The 21,385-nt window shown below is 38.4% G+C and overlaps 1 protein-coding gene across 3 annotated transcripts in view; it reads left to right on the forward strand.

Annotated features, from left to right (window-relative positions):
* ARHGAP10 (Rho GTPase activating protein 10) overlaps window positions 1–21,385 on the forward strand; it is a 361,433-nt gene that overhangs the window by 217,322 nt on the left and 122,726 nt on the right. For all 3 annotated transcript variants that reach the window (XM_034959225.3, XM_003815856.5, XM_008968883.5), the window contains 2 exons: window positions 6,987–7,061; window positions 13,824–13,911. In XM_034959225.3, the coding sequence (XP_034815116.1) occupies window positions 6,987–7,061; window positions 13,824–13,911 (163 nt within the window). The remainder of the gene's footprint in view (window positions 1–6,986; window positions 7,062–13,823; window positions 13,912–21,385) is intronic.

The raw sequence follows: 21,385 nt of genomic DNA on the forward strand, positions 1-21,385 counted from the left end.
GGAGCCCATTTTTCTTAGCAAAGTAATGCAGAAACAGAAAACCAAATATCTCATGTTTTCACTTACAAGTGAGAGCTAAATAATAACACATGGACACATGGGGGGAACAACACACACTGGGACCTGTCAGAAGGCGGGGGTGGGAGGAGGGAGAGGCTCAGGAAGAATAGCTAATGGATGCTGGGCTTAATACCTGAGTAATGGGATGATCTGTGCAGCAAACCACTATGGCACATGTTTACTTATGTAACCTGTACATCCTGTACATGTACCTCTGAACTTAAAAGTTGGAGATAAAAAATGGAAAAAACAATAAAAAGGTAATATGGGACATACACTGAATAGAATATTACATCTCCAGGCAGGTTTGGTGTGGAAATTAACATGTGAAATATGAACATTCAGTCTGAGTGGAAAAAATACTTAAATAACGTGATTTCAGGTCATGCATTTATACTTTTTCAGCTTTGGGATTTCTTTTTGATTTTTAAAAATTATTTCAATCTCTCTGTTAAATTTCCCCAGTAAGTTTCTGAATTGATTTTCTGTATTTTCTTGAAGTTTGTTGAGAAGGAAGCTCATCTTCTTTAAATTTCTTTGAGAGATTGCATGTCTTCATCACTTTAGGGTTGGTCTCTGGTGCCTTATATTGCCTGTTAGGTGAGGCCATATTTCCCTGAATGTTCTTTTAAAAATTGTTTATTTTTTTAGGGACAAGGTTTTGCTATGTTGCCCAGGATGGAGCCCAGATACTATTCACAGGTGCAGTCATAGCACACTATGGCCTTGAACTCCTATGCTCAAGCAGTCCTTCTCCCTCAGCCTCCCAAGTAGCTGGGATTACAGGCACTCGCCACTGTGCCAGTCCCTGAATGCTCTCGATGCTTGTGACAGTGTCTGTGCATTGAGGGATTAGCTGTTTATTTTCATCTACCCAGTCTGGCTTTGTGCCTGTTCTTCAGAGGGCCTTCCAGGATTCTAAGATGACTGACCCTTGGGTTTCCTGAGCCTGTGACCACTGTAGCTGTCTCAGCACTAGAGGATGCTCTAAGCCCAGGCTTGCCACGAGTGTCTTCAGGACTCAGAAGTCGACGTGGCTTTCTGCCCCAGATGGACCTGGGGAAGACCCAAAAAAGATACTGGGACTGTGTGGGAATACTGGCCAAGACCTGAGTCCAGAAGACTGTTCTAGTGGCCCAGATGGATGTGTCTCCCAGCAGGTCTCTGCATGGGTGGGATGAATTTCTGACTATAGCAGAATGGGCTGGAGTTGATATGAGGCCCTCTTGGTATCTGCTGTGGGGCAGAGGCTGGAGAGCCAGGCTCTTTGGGTGTATGTCTCATAGTAGGTCTCAACACGAGATTGTTCCCTGATTGCAGTGGGAGGGGCGGGAGCTGAGCCTGGGTCCCCTTAGGATCTGTTGTGGGGCAGAGGTTGGCAAGCCCATCTGGAAGCCTCAGGCTCCCAGGCTGCGAGACATGGGTGAGTCTCCCTCTGGGTCCCTGTGCAAGCAGCTCTGAGTTGGGACCTTGGCTGAGGGGCCCTGGAGCCAAGCCACAGGGCAAGTCTCAGGTTCACTGCTGAGACCACTGTTAGTATGCAGACGAACCTTTCTGCCAAAGCACCAGTGTGCAAGATTCCTTTTGGACCCCTTGGCAGATAGTTTCAACTGCAGGCTCAAGGCCAAAGAGGGCTGTAGCCAAGTCCCTTGGAGGACTGGACCATTGTCAAGCTTGAATCTAGGAGCAAGCTTGTGGCACGTCAGCCACCTGGATGTTGGTCTGCACTCTCAAAGTGACCCTCCCAGGTCTTGGGCTCCACCAAGGTTTCACAAACTTTTACCTGAATCCTAAGATTCCCTCAGAGAGACTTTGATGGTGGATGGATGCAGAATTCTTACTGTCATATGGGGATATGAGCAGGTTACTTTCTGTGCCACCATCTTGGTGATGCCACTCCTCTATCCGTTAACGCTTTTGATTTTGGGAGTTGTGACTAAGATTGTGGACTTGTTTTAAGATGTACCCTGGTGGGTGCAGTGGCTCTTGCCTGTAATCCCAGCACTTTGGGATGCCCGGAGGCAGTAGGACCACTTGCACCAGGAGTTTGAGACCAGCCCAGGCAACATAGTGAGATCCGCTCTCTACAAAAAATAGATTCAGCCTAGTGTGGTAGCATGTGCTTGTAGTCCCAGCTAGTCGAGGGGCTGACATGGGAGGATGGCTTGATCCAAGGAGGTCAAGGCTGCAGGGAGCTGTTATCACACCACTGCATTCCACCTGGGTGACAGAACGAGACCCTGCCTTAAAAATAAAAAATTTTAAATGTAATCAAGTGTTAAATTAAAAGGAATCAATTATGAGTTATGTTTAGAAGAAGGGAGTATCACTGTGGGCTGGTGTCAAAAAGGGGATTTTTATCCGGTTTTGAAGGTTTAGATGGGAATTTTACTCACTGTCGAATCTTGGGCAACCAGAATAGCACCTGGCACATATCTGATGAATAAATATATGACAGTTGAATAAATCTGTGAAGAGAAGGGGAAGAGCATTCCTGCTGGGGAGACTTCAGCCTGAATGTAGCCTCAGAGGATGCAGTGAACTTGGTTATTTGTGGGTGATGGTCGAGCCGTCTGTTGTGATTAAGTTGAATACACTGCAGTCCCTGTAGGAAGATGAGGTGAGGCCCGTCATGGATGTGTGCGTGTGTGTGCATTACATACTTGTTAAGGCTAGAGGATGTTGGCTGGATCTGAAGGCTTGCTCTTAAATGGGGATCCAGGGGACATTAGATAATAATAGTGGTTTGAAAATAAAAAGATAGAAGACAGTGTTCAGAATGGATTATAGTTGTGTGTTTCTTTTTAGGGATTCCGTAATAAATGTGTGTGCATGAAATTCAGGACTGTGTTCAAGAGGCAGAAATTAGTCTGAAGTTTGAAGAAAGAGTGGACATTGACTTGTTGCATTTGGAAAGTGACAGGGAGGAAGTCAAAGATTTCAAATTTCTAATACTTGTTGATCAGAAATAGTGATCCCTTTGGTTGACGGGGAAATTTGGAAAAGAAGCTGGAAAAGGACATGATAAACTCACTAATATGCCTTGGCATATTGGTTGGTTTATATCCTTAAGATGTATTTGATGCCTTTTATATGAACATATATGTGTTCATAGATAAAAAGTATGTTCCAGCTCTCATTTAGTTCAGAGCCTTTGAGAACAGTGTAGCAAGAAATAGAAAATCGAACAAGACTTGAGTGTATGTATTTTACGTGCTATTTCCAAGCTGCTTTTGTGCAAGGTTTATTTAAATTTCATTTAAAAATGTAGAAACTGTGTTGAGTAGCTTTAATTCCCCCTTGCACCTCTCAGTATGCATTAGCAATTAACTCTACTTCTCTCAGGTTGATGAATTTGAACTTGATCAATTATTTGATAGTAATTACTGGCACAGAGTGATTATTATTGCCGAAGTGACATTCTTATTTCATCTCTCCATATAATTCAGGCCGTTTTCACAGAGGCATGTTTGCTTGAATGCAGAGTATGATTTGCTCTTTTGGCTTCTACCACTGAGGTCAAACTTTTTAAGGTTTCTTAGCTAGAGTAGTACTGAAACCCTCTGGTATTTTAAACTATCTGGATGTGCCCTTCTGGCTTCCAAAAAGAAGGAAGGATTGAGGCTCAATCTTTTTTCCTGTATCAGGCTCAAAAGGTTTCTGATTTTTGTGTTTCTTGGCAACTTTCTTTTCTTTTTTCCAACTCCTGGTAGGGCTGTGCGGCCTCCTTTTCCTCTCTTGTAGTTGCTGAATGTTCACCCTCAGGAAGGTGTGTCTCTGATGCTGTGACTCCTTAGTGTTCTGAGTAGACTTAGGTAGACTAAGGGCTAGCCGTTGCTCTTCTGGTTCTTTAAGCTCTAATGAGATAGAGAGTAATTATTAGCTTGCTTGGGCTGCCATAATAAAGTATCACAGGCTGGGTGACTTAAATCAGGGGTCCCCAATCCCCAGACCATGGCCTATTAGGAACCAGGCCTCACAGCAGGAGGTGAGCAGCGGGCAAGCCTTATGGCCTCAGCTCCTCCTCCTGTCAGATCAGTGGCGACATTAGATTGTTATAGGAGTGCAAACCCTATTGTGAACTGCACATGTGAGTGATCTAGGTTTTGTACTCCTTATGAGAATCTAATAATAAATGTAATGCTCTTGGATCATTCTGAAACCATCCCCCCACCCCAATCGGTGGAAAAATTGTCTTCCATGAAACCAGCCCCTGGTGCCAAAAAGGTTGGGGATGGGGGCTGCTGAATAAACAATAGAAATCAATTTTCTCACAATTCTGGGGGCTACAAGTCCAATATTAAGCTATCAGCAGGGTTAATTTCTTCTGAGGCCTCTCTCTGGCATGGGGATGGCTGTCTTCTCCCTGTGTCTTCTCATGGTCCCCCTCTGTACATGTCTGTGTCCTCATCTCTTCTTACAAGGCCTCCAGTCATGGTGGATTTGTGCCCACCCTGGTGACCTCATTTTAATTTAATTACTTTTTTTTTCAAGACCTTATTTCTAAATACAGTCACATTTGGAAGTACTGAGGATTAGGACGTCAACAGATGAATTTGGGGGGATACAATTCAGCCTATAACAGAAGGAAAAATAGGACATTTGTAAAACTTAAAAAATAAGGAATAAAAAGCAAAGAGGATTTATATTCCTTTGGGTATATACCCAGTAATATAAATCGTCCTGTTATACACACACATGCACATGTATATTCATTGCAGCCCTACTCACAATAGCAAAGACATGGACTCAGCCTAAATGCCCATCAGTGATAGACTGGATAAAGAAAATGTGGGGTCAGGCATATTGGCTCATGCCTGTAATCCCAGCACTTTGGGAGGCGGAGGCAGGCGGATCACCTGAGGTCAGAAGTTCAAGATGAGCCTGACCAACATGATGAAACCCCATCTCTACTAAAAATACAAAATTAGCTGGGTGTGGTGGCATATGCCTGTAATCCCAGCTACTTGGGAGGCTGAGACAGGAGAATCACTTGAACCTGCGAGGTGGAGGTTGCAGTGAGCCGAGATTGCTCCATTGTACTCCAGCCTGGGCAACAAGAGTGAAACTCCATCTCCAAAAGAAACAAAATGTGGTACATAAAGTACCACGGACTACTATGCAGCCCTAAAAAGGAATGAGGATCATGTCCTTTGCTGGGACATGGATGGAAGTGGAGGCCATTATCCTTAGCAAAGTAATGCAGGAATAGAAAACCAAACACTGCATGTTCTCACTTATAAGTGGGAGCTAAATGATGAGAACTCACGGACACATAGAGGAGAACAACACATACTGAGGCCTATGGGAGGGTGGAGGGTGGGAAAAGGGAGGGGATCAGGAAGAATAATTAATGAGTACTAGGCTTAGTACCTGGGTGATGAAATAGTCTGTACAACAAATGCCATGACACAGGTTTATTATCTATGTAACAAACCTGTACATGTACTCGTGAACTTAAAAGTTAAAAAAAATAGTATATGTAACTATAATTTTTAAAAAAGCAAAGAGAAAAAGAAGGAACAAAATTTGACAAGGAAGAATGAATGCTTTTGTGTGTGCGCTGTGAGTTACAATCTGTAGGACATGTGTTAGTATCATCTCATTTCCCTCCCAGCATAACATAGGGTATAGGATGCAGTCCTTGATCTCAGATACAGCATAGAGACTCTGAGAGGTTTCCTCTCTTCCTCATGAGTGACTGAACTGACTTGAATCCAATTCTTTAGACTCTGACTAGTATTCTTTTCATCACTCCGAGCAGGGAGGTGAAAAGAAAGTAAACCCTCGTGGGCAAATTCCATGGCCTTTTGTTGTGTTATTCTATTTTGGAAACTTTGGGGATTAGAGGCATCATCTGCCTGTCAGCCAGTTGTGTTCTTGTTACCTTTAACATTCGTAGCGGAGAAAATAAACACACAGCCAGAAAGCTGCAACTCATTTGAGAAGTAAATATAAGTCACATTTTTTGGAAGTCATTATTATGAAAATTTTCAAGCATAAAAAAGTAGAGAGATTGGTATAATGAATTCCCATATTCTCATCCAGATTCAATAATTATTAAGATTTTGCCACAGTTGTTTCATCTATCCCTTTTTCCCTCTTAAAGCAAATGTAAGGTTACTTTTAACCCTTTCAGGATGCAACTTTAAACAAATGGAGATTTTCTTACCCTTAATGCTACTCAGTTTGCTAATTGCATCAAAAATGTCTTTTCATCATTGATTTGTTCAGATCAGAATGCAAATGATAAGGGTATTTGTTCAGCATACCAAATTAGGTTTGACAATACATTTTCTTTTATATGTCTCTTGTTTTCAGGGACAATTTGTTTTCAGATCTCTGTGGAGAGAGAGGATGCATTGATTTGGTTCATTTTGCAGTATACTTTGTGGTGATATTGATTTGAAGTTTCACAGCTCCTCACTGGACAGGACATGTAACAACTTTAAAAAAAAATTACAGTTTTGCTTTAGTTTTGAATGAATTTCTATGGTTTTCAAAAATCATCCAAACAATGATTTCTTTCTATGTACTAATCATCACCGTATTTTTAAAAGGCTAAAACTTTTGAAGAAAAACGTAAACAAGTAAATACAGTAAACATAAAAGTTTTAGTGCATCTTTACAAATTGGATTGGTATTCATTTCAATGTATCCATGATACTTAACTAACTTACTAACATTGAGGCATTTCATTTTTGTCCACATGGAACATTGTTTGCTGAGATTATTTTTTTAACCACAACTTACAGATAAAAAGCTAGTAAAACAAGTTGTTAAACACTTGATTTTTTCAAAGGTTATTTTTATAGTTAACAGGAATGCTGCTAATGTTAGTTAGCAAAGATTTTGAATGCAACTGTTTGATGGCTTTTAAAATATGATAGTCTTCTATTTTGCTAATAGTTTGTTTCTTCCCATAGGTATAAATGACCAAGGATTGTACAGAGTTGTGGGGGTGAGTTCAAAGGTCCAGAGACTTCTGAGTATGTTGATGGGTATGCCTCTTTTCTAATCATTTTTCCATGTGTTATTTGTGTATGTTCATTGACTTCACAGCTTAATATTTCATAATAATGTAGAGAATACTTGTCATTCCATTCCTCTACTTTCTACAGGAGTTTTCTGCTGAGCAGAGACAATTGACCCACAGAAGTAGATTAGTATTTGCATCAGCATAGATTGTCTATTACCTCTTATTAAGAAATGAAAAAAGAAGGCACCCCCTGGTTGACTATCTTCCTGTGCTTGCTTCTCACAGGGAAGTGGCAGTCAGGCCTCTATGATTTGCGTGGCTCCCAAATAGCCTGTCCAGAATTGTGACAGTACATTTGGTTGGACAAGACCACTGGGACTCGCTCATTTTTATGGAGCTTCCAAAACTGTCATTTGACAGCAAGGGTCTGATTCTCAGGGATTCATTGGTATTCACAGTGGCTTGTTTGTAGTTCACACCAGGCTCTCCTCCAGAACCATGCATGCTCCATCTGTGCTGATAACACAGTGTTCTTTGGCATCGCAGACTAGAGGAAGCCAGAAAGTGAATTCATTTCATTACCCCAGACATTATGTGAATGACAAAGCGCTTTTACATTACACACTGCTGTCAGTTCATTGCCACCTGTAAGACACTCCACTTCTCCCCCACCCCAAAACAGGCTGCCTCTTGAAGAGTGATGATAACTCATCAGGCTAGAGGGCCTGTGTATCAAACCAATCTGTTATTATGATCTTGCTACATATTAATTTATTTGATACCTTACTTTAATTAATCAATATTAACAATGCCCTCAGGTGTGCTGTGAATGCATTCCAACCTGTCTGCATCTTAAAACATTACAGCAAAGAGTCATTTTTAGGAAGCATGAGCCAAGTTGAATAAAATCAACTGCCATGCTACAGATAGGATTGCTTGTTTGTCTATATTTGAATTAAGGATTTAATAAGCAACAATCTTTTGTAAGCTCTTAACCACAGGAGAAATTGCCCGTCATCAGTTGGAGAGCCTTATTAGAATACATTCGCTTCCATAAGCTGTTTTCATTTTCTGCCTCTCTGGTTTAACTTGCGCGTGCAATTTTGGCAGTCAGATTTTCCTTTTTACCAATAGTGGTCTCCAAATTAAATAGACTCAGGTTGCCATTGGTTCAGTAGCAGCTGGAAGAATTTAATGGGAGTACAGCATCTGCTTTTACTTAATTTTAAAATTGGAAACACTTCTTTCATTTCCAAGATGGTGTTATGATGGTTAGAACTGGAAGAGTATATTGATAACAGAATGGGAAATGTGGACTGAAAGGCACATTTTGCTGGTAAATTGGTCCTAAGGACCTGGCATTATTTTTATTATCATCTTGTTCCTGTTCAAGGAAAGTTTGAACAAGGGTTTTTCTGTGGTCACCTTGAAGTGCTAAGCTGTCTCAAAATTTGTTGGTCATCTCATAAAATTCTACGTGTACAGCATTGCTGAACTCAGCGTGGTAGTTTGCTCTGCTCATGGGAAATGTCCCAAGCCAGTCCTTAACTTACAAGGTGTTTTTAAATATCTAAACCCTCAAAAAATTCATGACGTGGAAAACTGTTTTTACTTTTCATGGGCCTCAGAGTAGAGAAGCCCAGGACATGAGTGTGACACAACCTCACACATATTGCTGGCAAGGGAAATGCTTATGTTTTCAGTAATATCATTCTGCAATCAGAGGAAAGTTAGAGAATTGATGTGAGACAGATACTGATTTGTTACCTCCTCATTAAGCCATTCATTTAAGAGGGTTACACAATATACATTTGTTTTGAGTAATCTATAAATAATTCCTAGTGTGAATTTAAGATTATCAGTCAAAAACTTTGGATTTTCTATTAGCATTAATACCATTTTCTTATTACCTTATGCTACCAATACAAACCTTAGCCCTTGACAAAATATGTTTATTTGCTATTTCCTAATCACTTAAATGTTTCCTTATTTGTTTCCTTTTATCCTGATTGAGTGGACTTGTCTCTTTTTTCTGGTGTGTTTTTTCCCTTCATATTGAACACTGATTGAGTGTTCAAATGGAAATAATTTAACACCTCTTCCAAAAAAAGGGTTTTAGAGTTTCGAATAGTCATGTCTACATAATCTTAGGGGTATTTTTTTCTCCAACTTTTCCCATTTTGCTCGTTGTCAGAGGGTTACATGTGTATCCTGAAGAGGAAAAAATTGTGTGGGTCTGCCAAGTTTTTAACTTTGCTTTTTTAAAGCAATTAGTGTTTATTATTATTCCTGCAGGTAATAGGTTTATTTCAAATTTGAATTTTTTCAAGGAACATTTTGTTTGTAATGCATTGTCTTTGTAGAAATGGGAAATAATTTAATTTTTAAGTATTTGAGAAACAGTCCCAAGCCATGTACTATTTTTCGAGGAGAGCTGCCATTTATCCAATTCTCTGTAGTTCTTGAGAGCTAATTATTTACTTTAGAATTTTTTATTGCCATTTTTACACAAAGTACTTTGTATTGTTTGTTAAAGTGTTTTAAGTCTTATTTAAATACTCATGTAAAAGTTTATAATGATTTCTAAAAGGTTATATGCTTAATCTCTTGCATGTTTTTTCACTTGTCTCTTTTTTCTGGTATGTTTTTTCCCTTCATATTTCATATTAAAATAGAAAAATGTTTCTATTTTTATAGAAACATTTCTATTTTTATAGAAACATATAGAAGGAAAAATCCTTCTCTCCGTCGTCCTTCTCCTGCCCCTTTCTTCCCTCCTTATCCTCTTTATTCTCTCCCCCTTCTTTCCTTCTCCCCTAATTCCCAGCTGGCATGAAATAGCAATGACATTGACCATAGAAAACTGTCTAAATAGAGAGGCAGTTATTCTCCTCGAGGCCAGGTAAAGGAGCAGGCAGCTGCCTTCCTCCATCCGGTGATGAGAGGGTATTCTTAGTTGTCTTCCCCTCTGGGAGCCTAAGGCAGCTATCCGCTGGATTTCCAGCAGCCTCTAAGCCTTTCCCTGGACCAAGCTTCTTAAGCTGCTGAAAGAACATGCCCATATAAGCAGATGCCTGCCTTTTTCTTCCCCTTTGCAGCCTCTAAGACAGGGCGCACAGATTTGGTAGAAGTTGTTATTGTTTTTGTAAAGTAGAAACTTAGCACGGTTTGGAAAGGCAGGGAGAAATATCAGATGAGTTGTCTTTAGGTGAGTCATGGTTTTTTAGTAAATGGAGTGAGAATGTAAAATATCAATTACAATAGTTCATGGTAGATTAGAACTGATACGAGGTAGAATTGTTATGCATTCTTCCTTCTTCCCTACTTTAGTTTAAAACATCAGAGCGGAAGAAGAGGAAATTGTGAGAAAATGTGGTAGTGGTTTGTGTGGTCTGGTGAGCTCAGTGGTTAATTCTAAATCTGATTTGCAAGAAGGGCTGGATGACCTTATTTTCACACATAAAACCACAGAAAACAAGAAATGAGAAGAGTTTTACTTGAAAACCATTACCTTGTTTCCTTTGTAGGACAGCTTTGTCGCATAGATTGGGGAAAAAAGTGAACTAACGTAGCTGAAAAGTATAAAACATATTTTCAAAATTCATCCATTCACTGTGCTTTTTCAAGTACTTTAAAATTGGACCTAAGTCAGTGTTGAGTAGGGTGCTAGCAGCTGCATAAAATTGCACTTTGCATTTAGGTTGGACTGCAGATTTTCAGTTTCAAAAAAATGACCAGTGGTTACGTAAGCGTGAAACGTTCACCCAAATAAAAAGTCAACTCTTTTTATCTGTGCTTGTTAGTTTAGATTTTTAACAAACCCGTGAAGTGTCCCTCCTTGGTCAGAAAGGAAGCAAATTGTTTTTATCTTTCTTATGGTAGAACATATATTCTGAATGAACCCTCCAAATGTATTTTCACATTTGAATCCCAAATAATTATTAAATTCTGCCTAGTCCCAGTGCATTCACTGATTGCAAAGGACTGCTAGGGATGATTGAGCTATTTGAAAACAGTGAAAATTTAAGAGAGAATTAGTAACATAGACACTGTGTAGTCATTTGCTTCTGATGTGACAGCTGCTTTTTATTCCATGAATTTAGAATGATGGCTTATTTTTCCATAGACAGAATATGATTCTCAAAATACGGAATCATAATTTGGTAGAAAGCTGGAAATAAAAGATTTCCTTTAGAAGCCTCTTGGATTTTAAAAAGGTGGTTTGCTGGTAGCAAGTTGATTGAAAATGTTATCTGACTTGTATGTTAAAACGAGATTTAAATAATTGATTTAATGAGAGAGAGAATATTCAGTTACTGAAGTAATTGGTTGGCAAAGCCTTTAGAACAGAATTATTTAGTCCTAGTTATAAAGGATTGCACCTTTAATCAGGGTGCTTAATTTGATTTCTTGAATGTATCTGTGGCTTGTCTGACAAGCTCAGTAACAAATGAGTTCAGAATTGTAGGAACTGATCAAAATGTAATCAGTGTCAATTGCCATTGTTGTAGTTTATTGCATATTGCTGTCAGTTGCTGTAATCAAGAAATGTTGAAGTGCTTTAAAAGTCTTCAGACCTTTGAGTAATTGACCTCATATGTATGATGCTATGCCTGTGAAATAACCATCACTTCCTGTTTTACTTTATCTTCAGAAAGTTTCAGCCCAACATTGAGTTGTCATCCACCCTTCATCATCCCAAGCCTAAAACTTTTTAAGTAGCATGCATGACTTAATGTGGTGGTCCCATTTTGACAGGTTTTTCTTTTTAGTGTTTTTAAAAAGGAAATGCTAACAAGATGTTTCCTTCTCTATGAAGACAAATACAGTATAAGGGAGGGAAAAAACCCTGAAACAACGAGGTTTTTTTTGGTCTTAGTTAAGACATCATCGTGGAGTGAGGGAGAAATAGTCTTTTCCATGAACCTCTTACTTTCTCCTTTGCATAGTAGGCGTGTAGAAAACCAGGCAAATTGATATTGATGGCTCAATATCATTCGTCGTAACCCATTTCCTGCCTCCTCCCTTTGGGTAGGTACCATCACTGCTTGCTTATACTTTTTAGTGACTCAGCAGTGGTAATAACCTGCTACGTTTAATTATTTATGGAAATCTGTATACGTTCTTCATTTGCCTTGATGCTCTCAATCGTTCTGTGAGAGCATTTACATTATCTCCATTGTGCAGATGAAGATCTGAAGTTCAGATAGGTTTGCAACTCGCTTGTGGTGGTATGGCTGGGCCAGGTTGTTAGAGGCATGTAAGCCCAGCTTTGTGATACCCATGCTGCATTCCTCCCTGCTGCCATGCCACAGCTGAGTGTACCAGCCCAGAGTTCTAAGAGTCAAAGATGCCATCATACTCCTTAGGGGTTTGCCTTTCCTGCCATCCTTTCATTTTATTTCTACCAGAATTGACACTTTCCTTTCCACAATTTACTAACTCTCCCATCTCCTTTTTTTTTTTTTCTTGGTGCCATATACCTTTTCTTTAGAACTTACTAGCCATTTTGAATTTTCTTCTTTTACTTTATAAAGAAGCAACCCTATTAACTGACTTACCATTTGAAAGGATGTTTGTAAGAAACACATCATTACACGCTATTTGGATAAAGAAAACTAGTTTAAGTTAGAATGAATGTCTGGAGTGTTGAACAGAGGCTTCCAATAAATATTTCCCGGATGACTATATTATAGTGTTAATGTGAAAGGTTAACTGTAAATGACTTTTCAAGTCTCTGTGTAGTTATTTTCTGTTTTGGTTGATCATATGTTAATTTCAGAAAGATAGTCTAATGAACAGAAATCCTGAAAATCTGAGACCAAGTTTATCATCCTTTCACCAGTTTGTTGCCATTCTGATAGTCATTTTGCCATTCACGGTGCCACCCTCGGTTTTCTGTGTCATGATGATGCAGGATTTTTTTGCTCCTTGGTTCAGCTAAATCCGGGTTTTTGTGTCATCACCAGGAAAAATTAGACATGCGGACACAGTGAAGGGTGAGGAGAGTGGAACTTATTAAGTTTAAGGGGAGCGCTCAGCAAAGAGAGGGGGTCCCACCAGCGGGCTCCCACCTCTCATATTGAATGCAAGGCCACCACACATGAATTGAAGAGGTCTGGTTCCTCCTTTGCATAAGGCGGGAATTCCCAGTAGCTCCACCCTGTTCCCCCAGTGCGCGTGTGGGCCCTTAGTCTAAGCCACTCCACATCGATTTATTTCCCTTTCTAAGCATGTGTTAAAAGACCGAAATTTTCACCGTGGGCATGTTTAGGCAAGCCTTATGTGCACAATGACCTGGGTGGATCGGAGGTTCTCTGGGGACTCTACCCTACTTAGTTGGCTGTCTCCTGCCTCTGTCAGTACACAGTATGAGGGCAACAATGCCACCTAAAACACCTCAAACCATGTGCATACAACTGAAAGTGCCGCTTGCTATAAGCCAAGGCTACTGAGTGATACTGTTAACGATGATGATGATAATAGCTGTACATGAATTACATTGTGGATGTTGAAATAATATACTATGTCTAATTCTTCCTTACTCCCAACCCATCTCTTATTTTTTGCTTTGATCTCTACTACAGATTTTACGAAGTGCCAGAAGTGTCTAGTCATAGAACATAGCTTATAGTATTTTAGAGAAATCGTATATATAATGTTTTCCTAGGAAACTGCAGGATTGTGGTTTGCCCATTTAAAAATGGAAGCTTTGTGAGCTAGACAAGAGGACCTTTGATGATCAAGGTTTTAATTATTTTTTTCTTGTTTGCTTGCTCACTAGATGTAAAAACATGCAATGAGGTGGACCTGGAGAATTCTGCAGATTGGGAAGTGAAGACAATAACAAGTGCCCTGAAACAGTATTTGAGGTAAGCTCCTCTCAGTAGCAAGAAAGAAGAATGGACTATTTGGATCTGTAACATAAAACAGATGCCAATTGTGTACATAAATATCAATAGTTAAATTAAGCCTTATTTTAAAAAGGGAAAATTTATCAGGTGTCTCAGTGTCCCAGAAAGAAAGGTAACTAGTAGATGCACATCAGTAATTAAGTAAATTGCAACAGAACAGAAATTGACATAGACTTGGGTTTTGAAATAGACATTTTTTGTGGATGTACATTTTAGGAATTAAACACTATGAAACAACTCGTCGAGGCTGATGATTGAATGAAGGCTATTTATTGAATTCATTGTGTCTTTATATTTTATGCTGAAATGATTTTTTAAAGTTTAAATGATTTGAACTTAGGCTTATGACAACATGTCAATGCAAAGCTCTTTGAAAAAGAAGTTTACTTGGTGAGGTTTTAAGATAAAGTTGTTTTCTATTTATAATAGAAAACATTTAGGACTAGAGTTAGAGGGTAGCATTTTTTTATGAGTCACTGTCTTTTTTTTTTTTTTTTTAAAGAAAAGAACTTAATGATAAGCTCAGGGTTAGATGAAGAACAAGTATATAGACAGTTAAAAAAATAATGAAAAAAGATCACAACTGTAATTTTTTATATGCTGTGGTTCTGTTGGGGACTTAGATTTTCCATGACAAACAAATGGCCTAGGACCAGTTCTTTTTTTTTTTTTTTTTTTTTTTTTTTTTTTTAAGATGAAGTCTCGCTCTTTTTGCCCACGCTGGAGTGCAGTGGCACGATCTTGGCTCACTGCAACCTCTGCCTCCCACGTTCAAGCAATCCTCGTGTCTCAGCCTCCTGAGTAGTTGGGATTACAGGCTTGCACCACCACGCCTGGCCAATTTTTGTAATTTTAGTAGAGGTGGGGTTTCGCCATGTTGACCAGGCTGGTCTCAAACTCCTGACCTCAAGTGATCTGCCTCCCTTGGCCTCCCAAAGTCCTGGGATTACAGGTGTGAGCCACCATACCTGGCCTCAGGACCAGTTCTTTTTAACCATACATAGGGTTGTTTTTCAGGTAAAAGCTATTTGGGTTCCAGTGGATACATTCGAGTAAACTTATATGACGTATTTTGTATTTTTAAAAAATTATGAAAAATTTCAGATATATAAGATGAGAGTTTAGTGTAATGAACCCTCATGGCTCTATTATCCTGCTTCTTGAGTTATCAACATTCCATCCTTCTTAATTCATTAATCTTCCTACCTGCCACTGTTTTTTTTTTTTTTTTTTTTTTTTGAGACAGAGTCTTGCTGTTGGCCCGGGCTGGAGTGCGATGGCACGATCTTGGCTCACTGCAACCCCCGCCTCCCGGGTTCCAGCAATTCTCCTGCCTCAGCCTCCTGAGTAGCTGAGATTACAGGCACTCGCCACCATGTCCGGCTAATTTTTTGGTATTTTTAGTAGAGACAGGGTTTCGCCGTGTTGGCCAGGCTGGTCTCCTGACCTCAGGTGATCTATCCGCCTTAGCCTCCCAAAGTGCTGGGATCTACCTGCCACTTTTTAAAGATAATACTTTGAAGATTTTCTGAAACATCATATTACTGTACCCATAAATACTTCAGTATTTATCTCAAAAAGTCATTTTTAAAAAGTCAGTCAAAATATAATTATTATGCACAACAAAATTAATATCCAGCATTCAGTCCATGTTCAATTTTTACCAACTGTCTTCAAAAAATCTTTTCATATTTGGTTTAAATCCTGCAGGATTTAAACTGTGCCAACATTTCACTTGGTTGATAGGTTTTAAGGCTATTTTAATCTCTACATTTCCTCCCTTCCTCCACCACTGGCATTTATTTGTTGATGAACCTGGGTCATTTTTGATTATATCTTCATGATAGCATTTAACATGTTTCTTTAGCCATCCTGTGTCCTGTAGATAAAGATTTTTCAAATGGGCTTTGTTAGAGTCAGGTTTTATTTTCTTTATTTCAAGAATGCATTGTAGGCCGGGCGAGGTGGCTCACGCCTGTAATCTCAGCACTTTGGGAGGCCAAGGCAGGCAGATCACAAGATCAGGAGATCGAGACCATCCTGGCTAACACGGTGAAACCCCGTCTCTACTAAAAAATACAAGAAAAAAAAAATTAGCCGGCATGGTGGTGGGCACCTGTAGTCCCAGCTACTCGGGAGGCTGAGGCAGGAGAATGGCGGGAACCCGGGAGGCGGAGCTTGCAGTGAGCCGAGGTCCAGCCACTGCACTCCAGCCTAGGAGACAGAGCGAGACTCCGTCTCAAAAAAAACAAAAAAAAAAACAAAAAAACAAAAAAAACAGAATCCATTGTAGTGGTGGTATATTCTTTCTGTTGTTTCCCATCAGGTAGCCTGGGTTGTCTGGTTGTCCCACTTTTTAATGATATAAAATTTATCCGTGGGTGATAGTTATGTATTACCTATTTTCAAGTGCTTTGTGTAAAGAAGATGTTTTCAGCCACTGTTCTAAATTTTTTCTGAAACTGTTATGTGCACTATTGTTATTCCTGATTGATAAAGGGATGTATACTTATATCAGTATTGCCACTGATAGTGACTAACTGTGGTTTAGATGAGGATTATGGTAAAAATGAATCTTGTTACTCCCAACTCTAGGATAAGAATTTAAGTTCCCTGAAGATAGGCATCTTTTAAGTCTTGTTCACTGCAGTATCCCCAGCAACTTGGAGCTGTGGCTGAGAAATTAGAACAGTGGTTCTCAACTGAGGATGGTTTTGTCCCTCAGTGGGATGTTTGGCCATGTTTGGAGACATTACTGATTTTCACCATTGCTGGTTTGCAGTGCTCCTGGCATCTGGTGGCATCTGACATCCTGCAGTACATAGGACAGCCCACCCTCCCCCCCACAAATAATTATTTGATTCAAAATGTCAATAATTCTGAGATTTAGAAAGCTGTGTTAGACACATGAAGGAAAGAGTAGGTAAGGGATATAAACATATAATGAATTGCACATATTAACTTGACCAAGAGACGTACTGCCACTCTAGGAGATAGCTTTAAATCCATTTTACTGTTTAGTAGACTCAGCTAGTGCAGGTAAAGGGATTGACTGAGATGACTCAGTTATTGGTGGAAAACTAAGGGTGGAAATCCACCTGTTTGGCAATAAATTGCTTTCTTTTTTCCTCCATTCCGTATGGTTCTTTTCTTTTGCTGTGTGGGAGGAATTTGTTTAATAAACTAGAGGCCCTTTTTATTTAGTACATAGGATTTCTTTTTGGATCTTGATATTCTTGGAAGCTGGTTCCTTATTGCCCCTGGTCTTGTGTTGCTTTTTCTGTCTTTTTATTTTATTACCTTGCTTCATCCTATGGAATTTCACTTTTAAACAAACATTGCCTATGGAACGACATTATGAAATGTTATTATTATATAACTTCACTTCTAACAAAATACACATTCTGCCTGAATGTGATAAAGTGAATTATCATAAGATGGCAGATGCCTTGGGAGATTTGAAAGTTGGGTTGCTGTTCTTTTCCCCTATGTTATTTTTAGTGATGGAAAATGCAGTAATTAGGATTTAATTGACCCTTTTTTTTCTCTAAATTTTGGTGATGCATCAAATGGGATAAAACTGGGTTTTTATCTACCTCCATTTTGGCAGCAGGGTTTTGGCCCAAGCAAGTGTATTTCTTTCTGCATGAGAGGTAATACAGTGTGATGGTCAAGAGCAGGAGGTCTGGAGCCAGCCTGCCTGCCAGGGTTGGAGCCCCAGCTCTGTCACTCACGGCACCATGGCGTGAAGCTGAATATAGCTTTTCTCACCCAAAAAAGCTCTTGCCCTTGAATTCTTCTCACTGCAAATAACCCAGCTATCTTATTGGATGGGATGTTGGAGGTGGAGGGAGGAAAACAGCCAAAGCCCCAAAGCACCAAACTAAAACAAGAAGCAGATCCTCCAGGGTCTTGGAGGAGGAAAAGTATGTGCAGTGGACCGATGCGTGGCATCCCTCTTTTTCTTCTACTGACTTGAGGCAATTTTTTTTTTAACTTCTCATGTTTTAGAGAGCTGAATACCAGCCCTCTGAATGATTTCTTATCTATGCAGACCATTATTTTGATTTTCAGCGATGTGTTCATTACAGCAGTTTTCTGTTGTGAGGGGACAAATGAGTGGTTTTGTGATGTTTCTAGTCAAATGATTTTACCTGGAGGAAACTTCTTTTAAGCCTGGAAATTGTAATGGGACTTTTTGGGAGGGAAATGCCAGCTTAGGTAAATATTATGATTTATGTCCCCCAACAGATCCCAACGAGTGGCAAAGAGAGGTGGCTCAAAAACATGTCGGGTGGGAGGCTGAGAGTTGCAGTGACTCAGCATAATACATTCTGTATGGGGAACTTGTCATTTTTATGGCTGCTTCCCTAATGTTAACAATATTTATTTTTTTATGCTGCATTGCCTAGCTAGACATATGGCAATGATATAAGTAACTTGTAGAAGATATTCAGATACAAATTCATTTTTATTGGAAAAGAAATGTATTTCTAAGGGTTCTCATTCCCCCCCTCCCTCGACCCCACTTTTCTTTTTAGCACCCTTTAACTTTCCTTCTCTGCTAGATAACCATTTTTCTTCTTTGTTACCTCCTGCTTGTCTATATTTTGAAACAAACCCCCTAAAGGCTTACTTCTGATTGGCCCTTCTTTCTCCTTATTTAGGCTGTGGTATAGTTGATTTTTTTTTTTTTTTTTCATTTTCTTTGTGAAATGGGAATGTAGGGGAAAAAGGAGAGGGAGGGGAAATAAGAGCAGGACTTTTTCACTCATGCATTAAATTTTAGTTTATGGTTGTCATTTTGTGTTTGTATGTATATACTATAGCATCGTAAATTGTATGTAAGGAATATATGTACCTTAACATTTTTTTCTTTTATTTTTCAATTTTCTTTTCAAAACATTAAAAAAAAAATAGAAACAGGGTCTCACTTTGTTGCCTAGGCTGGTCTTAAACTCCTCGTCTCAAGTGATCCTCCCGCCTTGGCCTCCCAAAGCACTGGGGTTACAGGTGTGAGCTACCATGCTTGACCTATTTTTATTTGTTGTTTAAAGACAGCTTTATTGAAACATAGTTGACATACAATAAGCTGCATATATTTGTAGTGTACGTTTTGGTAAGTTTGATATATGTATACCTCTGAAACTATCACCATAATCAAGATAGTGACCCTATGCATTATTACCCCCCAAAGTTTCCTCCTACCATTTGAAATCTCTCTCACACCCTACGGAAGTAGCCTCATCCACTAAAATGTTACTTTGCAATTCCTGTAATTTTATATAAATAGAATTATATAGTATATACTTGAAATCTGTATTATTTCACTTAGATTCTTCTATGTTGTAGCACATACCAACAGTTCATTCCATCTCACTGCTAACTAATGGACCATTTTATAGATACACCAGCATTTTAAAAAATCAGTTCATCTGTTGCAGGATATTTAACTTGCTTGTAACTTTTGGCTGTTGCACATAAAGCTGCTAAAAGCATTTGTATACCTATATTTGAGTGGACGCAGGCTTTCATTTCTCTTGGATAAATCCCAGGAGTGGAATATTTAGATCATGTGGTAATTATGCTTAACTTTTTGGGAAACTGACAAACTTTCTTCCCAAGTTGATGTATTTCTTTACATCCTCACCAACAATATACAAAGGTTCCATTTCCTTTTCATTCTTGCCAACTCTTAAGCTGGTCAATCTTTTTCATTTTAGCCATCCTAATAGGTATTTGGTAATGTTTCATTGTGCTTTTAGATTGCACTTCTCTAATGAATAGTAATGTTGAACTTTTTTCCATGTGCTTATTTTCCATCTATATATTTTCTTGGGTGAAGTGTCTGTGCATATCTTTTTCCCAATTTTTTACAACTTAGATTGTCATATTATTATGTTTTAAAAGTTAAAAAATATATTTTGAGTACAAGTCCTTTCTTAGATACCTGCTTTGCAAGTATTTTCTTCATTCTGTGATTTGTCTTTTTGTTCTCTCAATAGTGTCTTTCAAAGAGAAGTTTTAATTTTGATGAAGTCTAGTTCATCAGTTTTTCTTTTTATGGACTGTGCTTTTGTGGCTATATTAAGAAACCTTTGCACTTATTCAAGGTCACAAAGGTTTTCTTTTATGTTTTCTTCTGTAAGTTTTATAGTTTTAGGTTTTACAGTTAGTTCTGTGATCCATTTTGAGTTAATTTTTACATAAGATATGAGGTATGAATTCAAGTTCATTTTTGCATAGGGATCTCCAGTAGTTCTAGTACGATTTGTAGGAGTGGCTATTTCTCCTAAATTGTCTATTGATATGATCATACAGTTTTCTTTTCATTTGGTGAAGTACATTGATTTTTTTTTAGATATTATGCTAGTATTGTATTCCTGTGATAAACCCAACTTATGATATATTATTTTATTTATCTTGTGGAATTTGATTTAGTAACATTTTATTTAGAATAGTTGCATCTATGTTCATGAGTGATATTGGTCTGTAGTCTTCTCATAATGCCTTTCTCATAATGTCTTTAACTTTGATATTAGGATAAAGCTTACCTCACAGAATGAGTTAGAAATTATTCCCTCTTCTATTTTATGGAAGAATTTGTATAGAATCAGTAGTTTTTCTTTCTTAATTGTTTGGTAGAATTCATTCAGTGACATCATCTGGCCCTAGAGTTTTCTTACTGGCAAGATTTTTAACCACAAATTCAATAGGACTACTCAGGTTATCTGTTTCTTCTTGAGCGATCTTTGGTAGTCTGTGTCTTTTCAGACATTTGTCCATTTCATCTGAATTGTTGAATTTATGGGCATAAAATTGCTCATAGTATTTCTTTATTTTATTTTTAATATCTTTAGAATCTGCACTGATTCTGCAGTCACCTTTCTCATTCCTGGTGTTGTTTGCTTTCTCTCTTTTATTTCCTAATCATTCTGGCTGGATTGATCAATTTTACTGATTATCTTAAAAGATATGGTTTTGGATTAATTTATTTTCTTTATTCTTCTGTTTTCTATTTAATTGATTTCTGCTTGATTTTTATTATTTCTCTTCTTTTGCTTACTTTGGGCTTAATTTACACTTTTTTTTTTTCCTCATAGCTCATTAAGGTACAAAATGAAGTGCTTGGTTTACCACCCTTCTTCTTTTTTAATATAGGTGTTTAGTAGCATAAAATGTCATCTTAGTACTGCTTTACCAACATCCCTCAAATTCTGATATGTTGTGTTTTTATTTCGTTCTTTTCAGAATACTTTCTAACTTCTCTTTCTTTTGAGTTTTCCAGATATCTTTCTGTTATTGATTTTTAATTCAATTTTTGTTGTAATCAAAAACAAACTCTGCGTGACTTAAACCCTTTTTATTTTTTGAGATTTGTATCATGGCCCAGAATATGGTTAATCTTGGAAAATAAATGGCCTGTATGCAC

This window comes from Pan paniscus, chromosome 3, assembly GCF_029289425.2.
Source record: "Pan paniscus chromosome 3, NHGRI_mPanPan1-v2.0_pri, whole genome shotgun sequence".
NCBI lineage: Eukaryota > Metazoa > Chordata > Mammalia > Primates > Hominidae > Pan > Pan paniscus.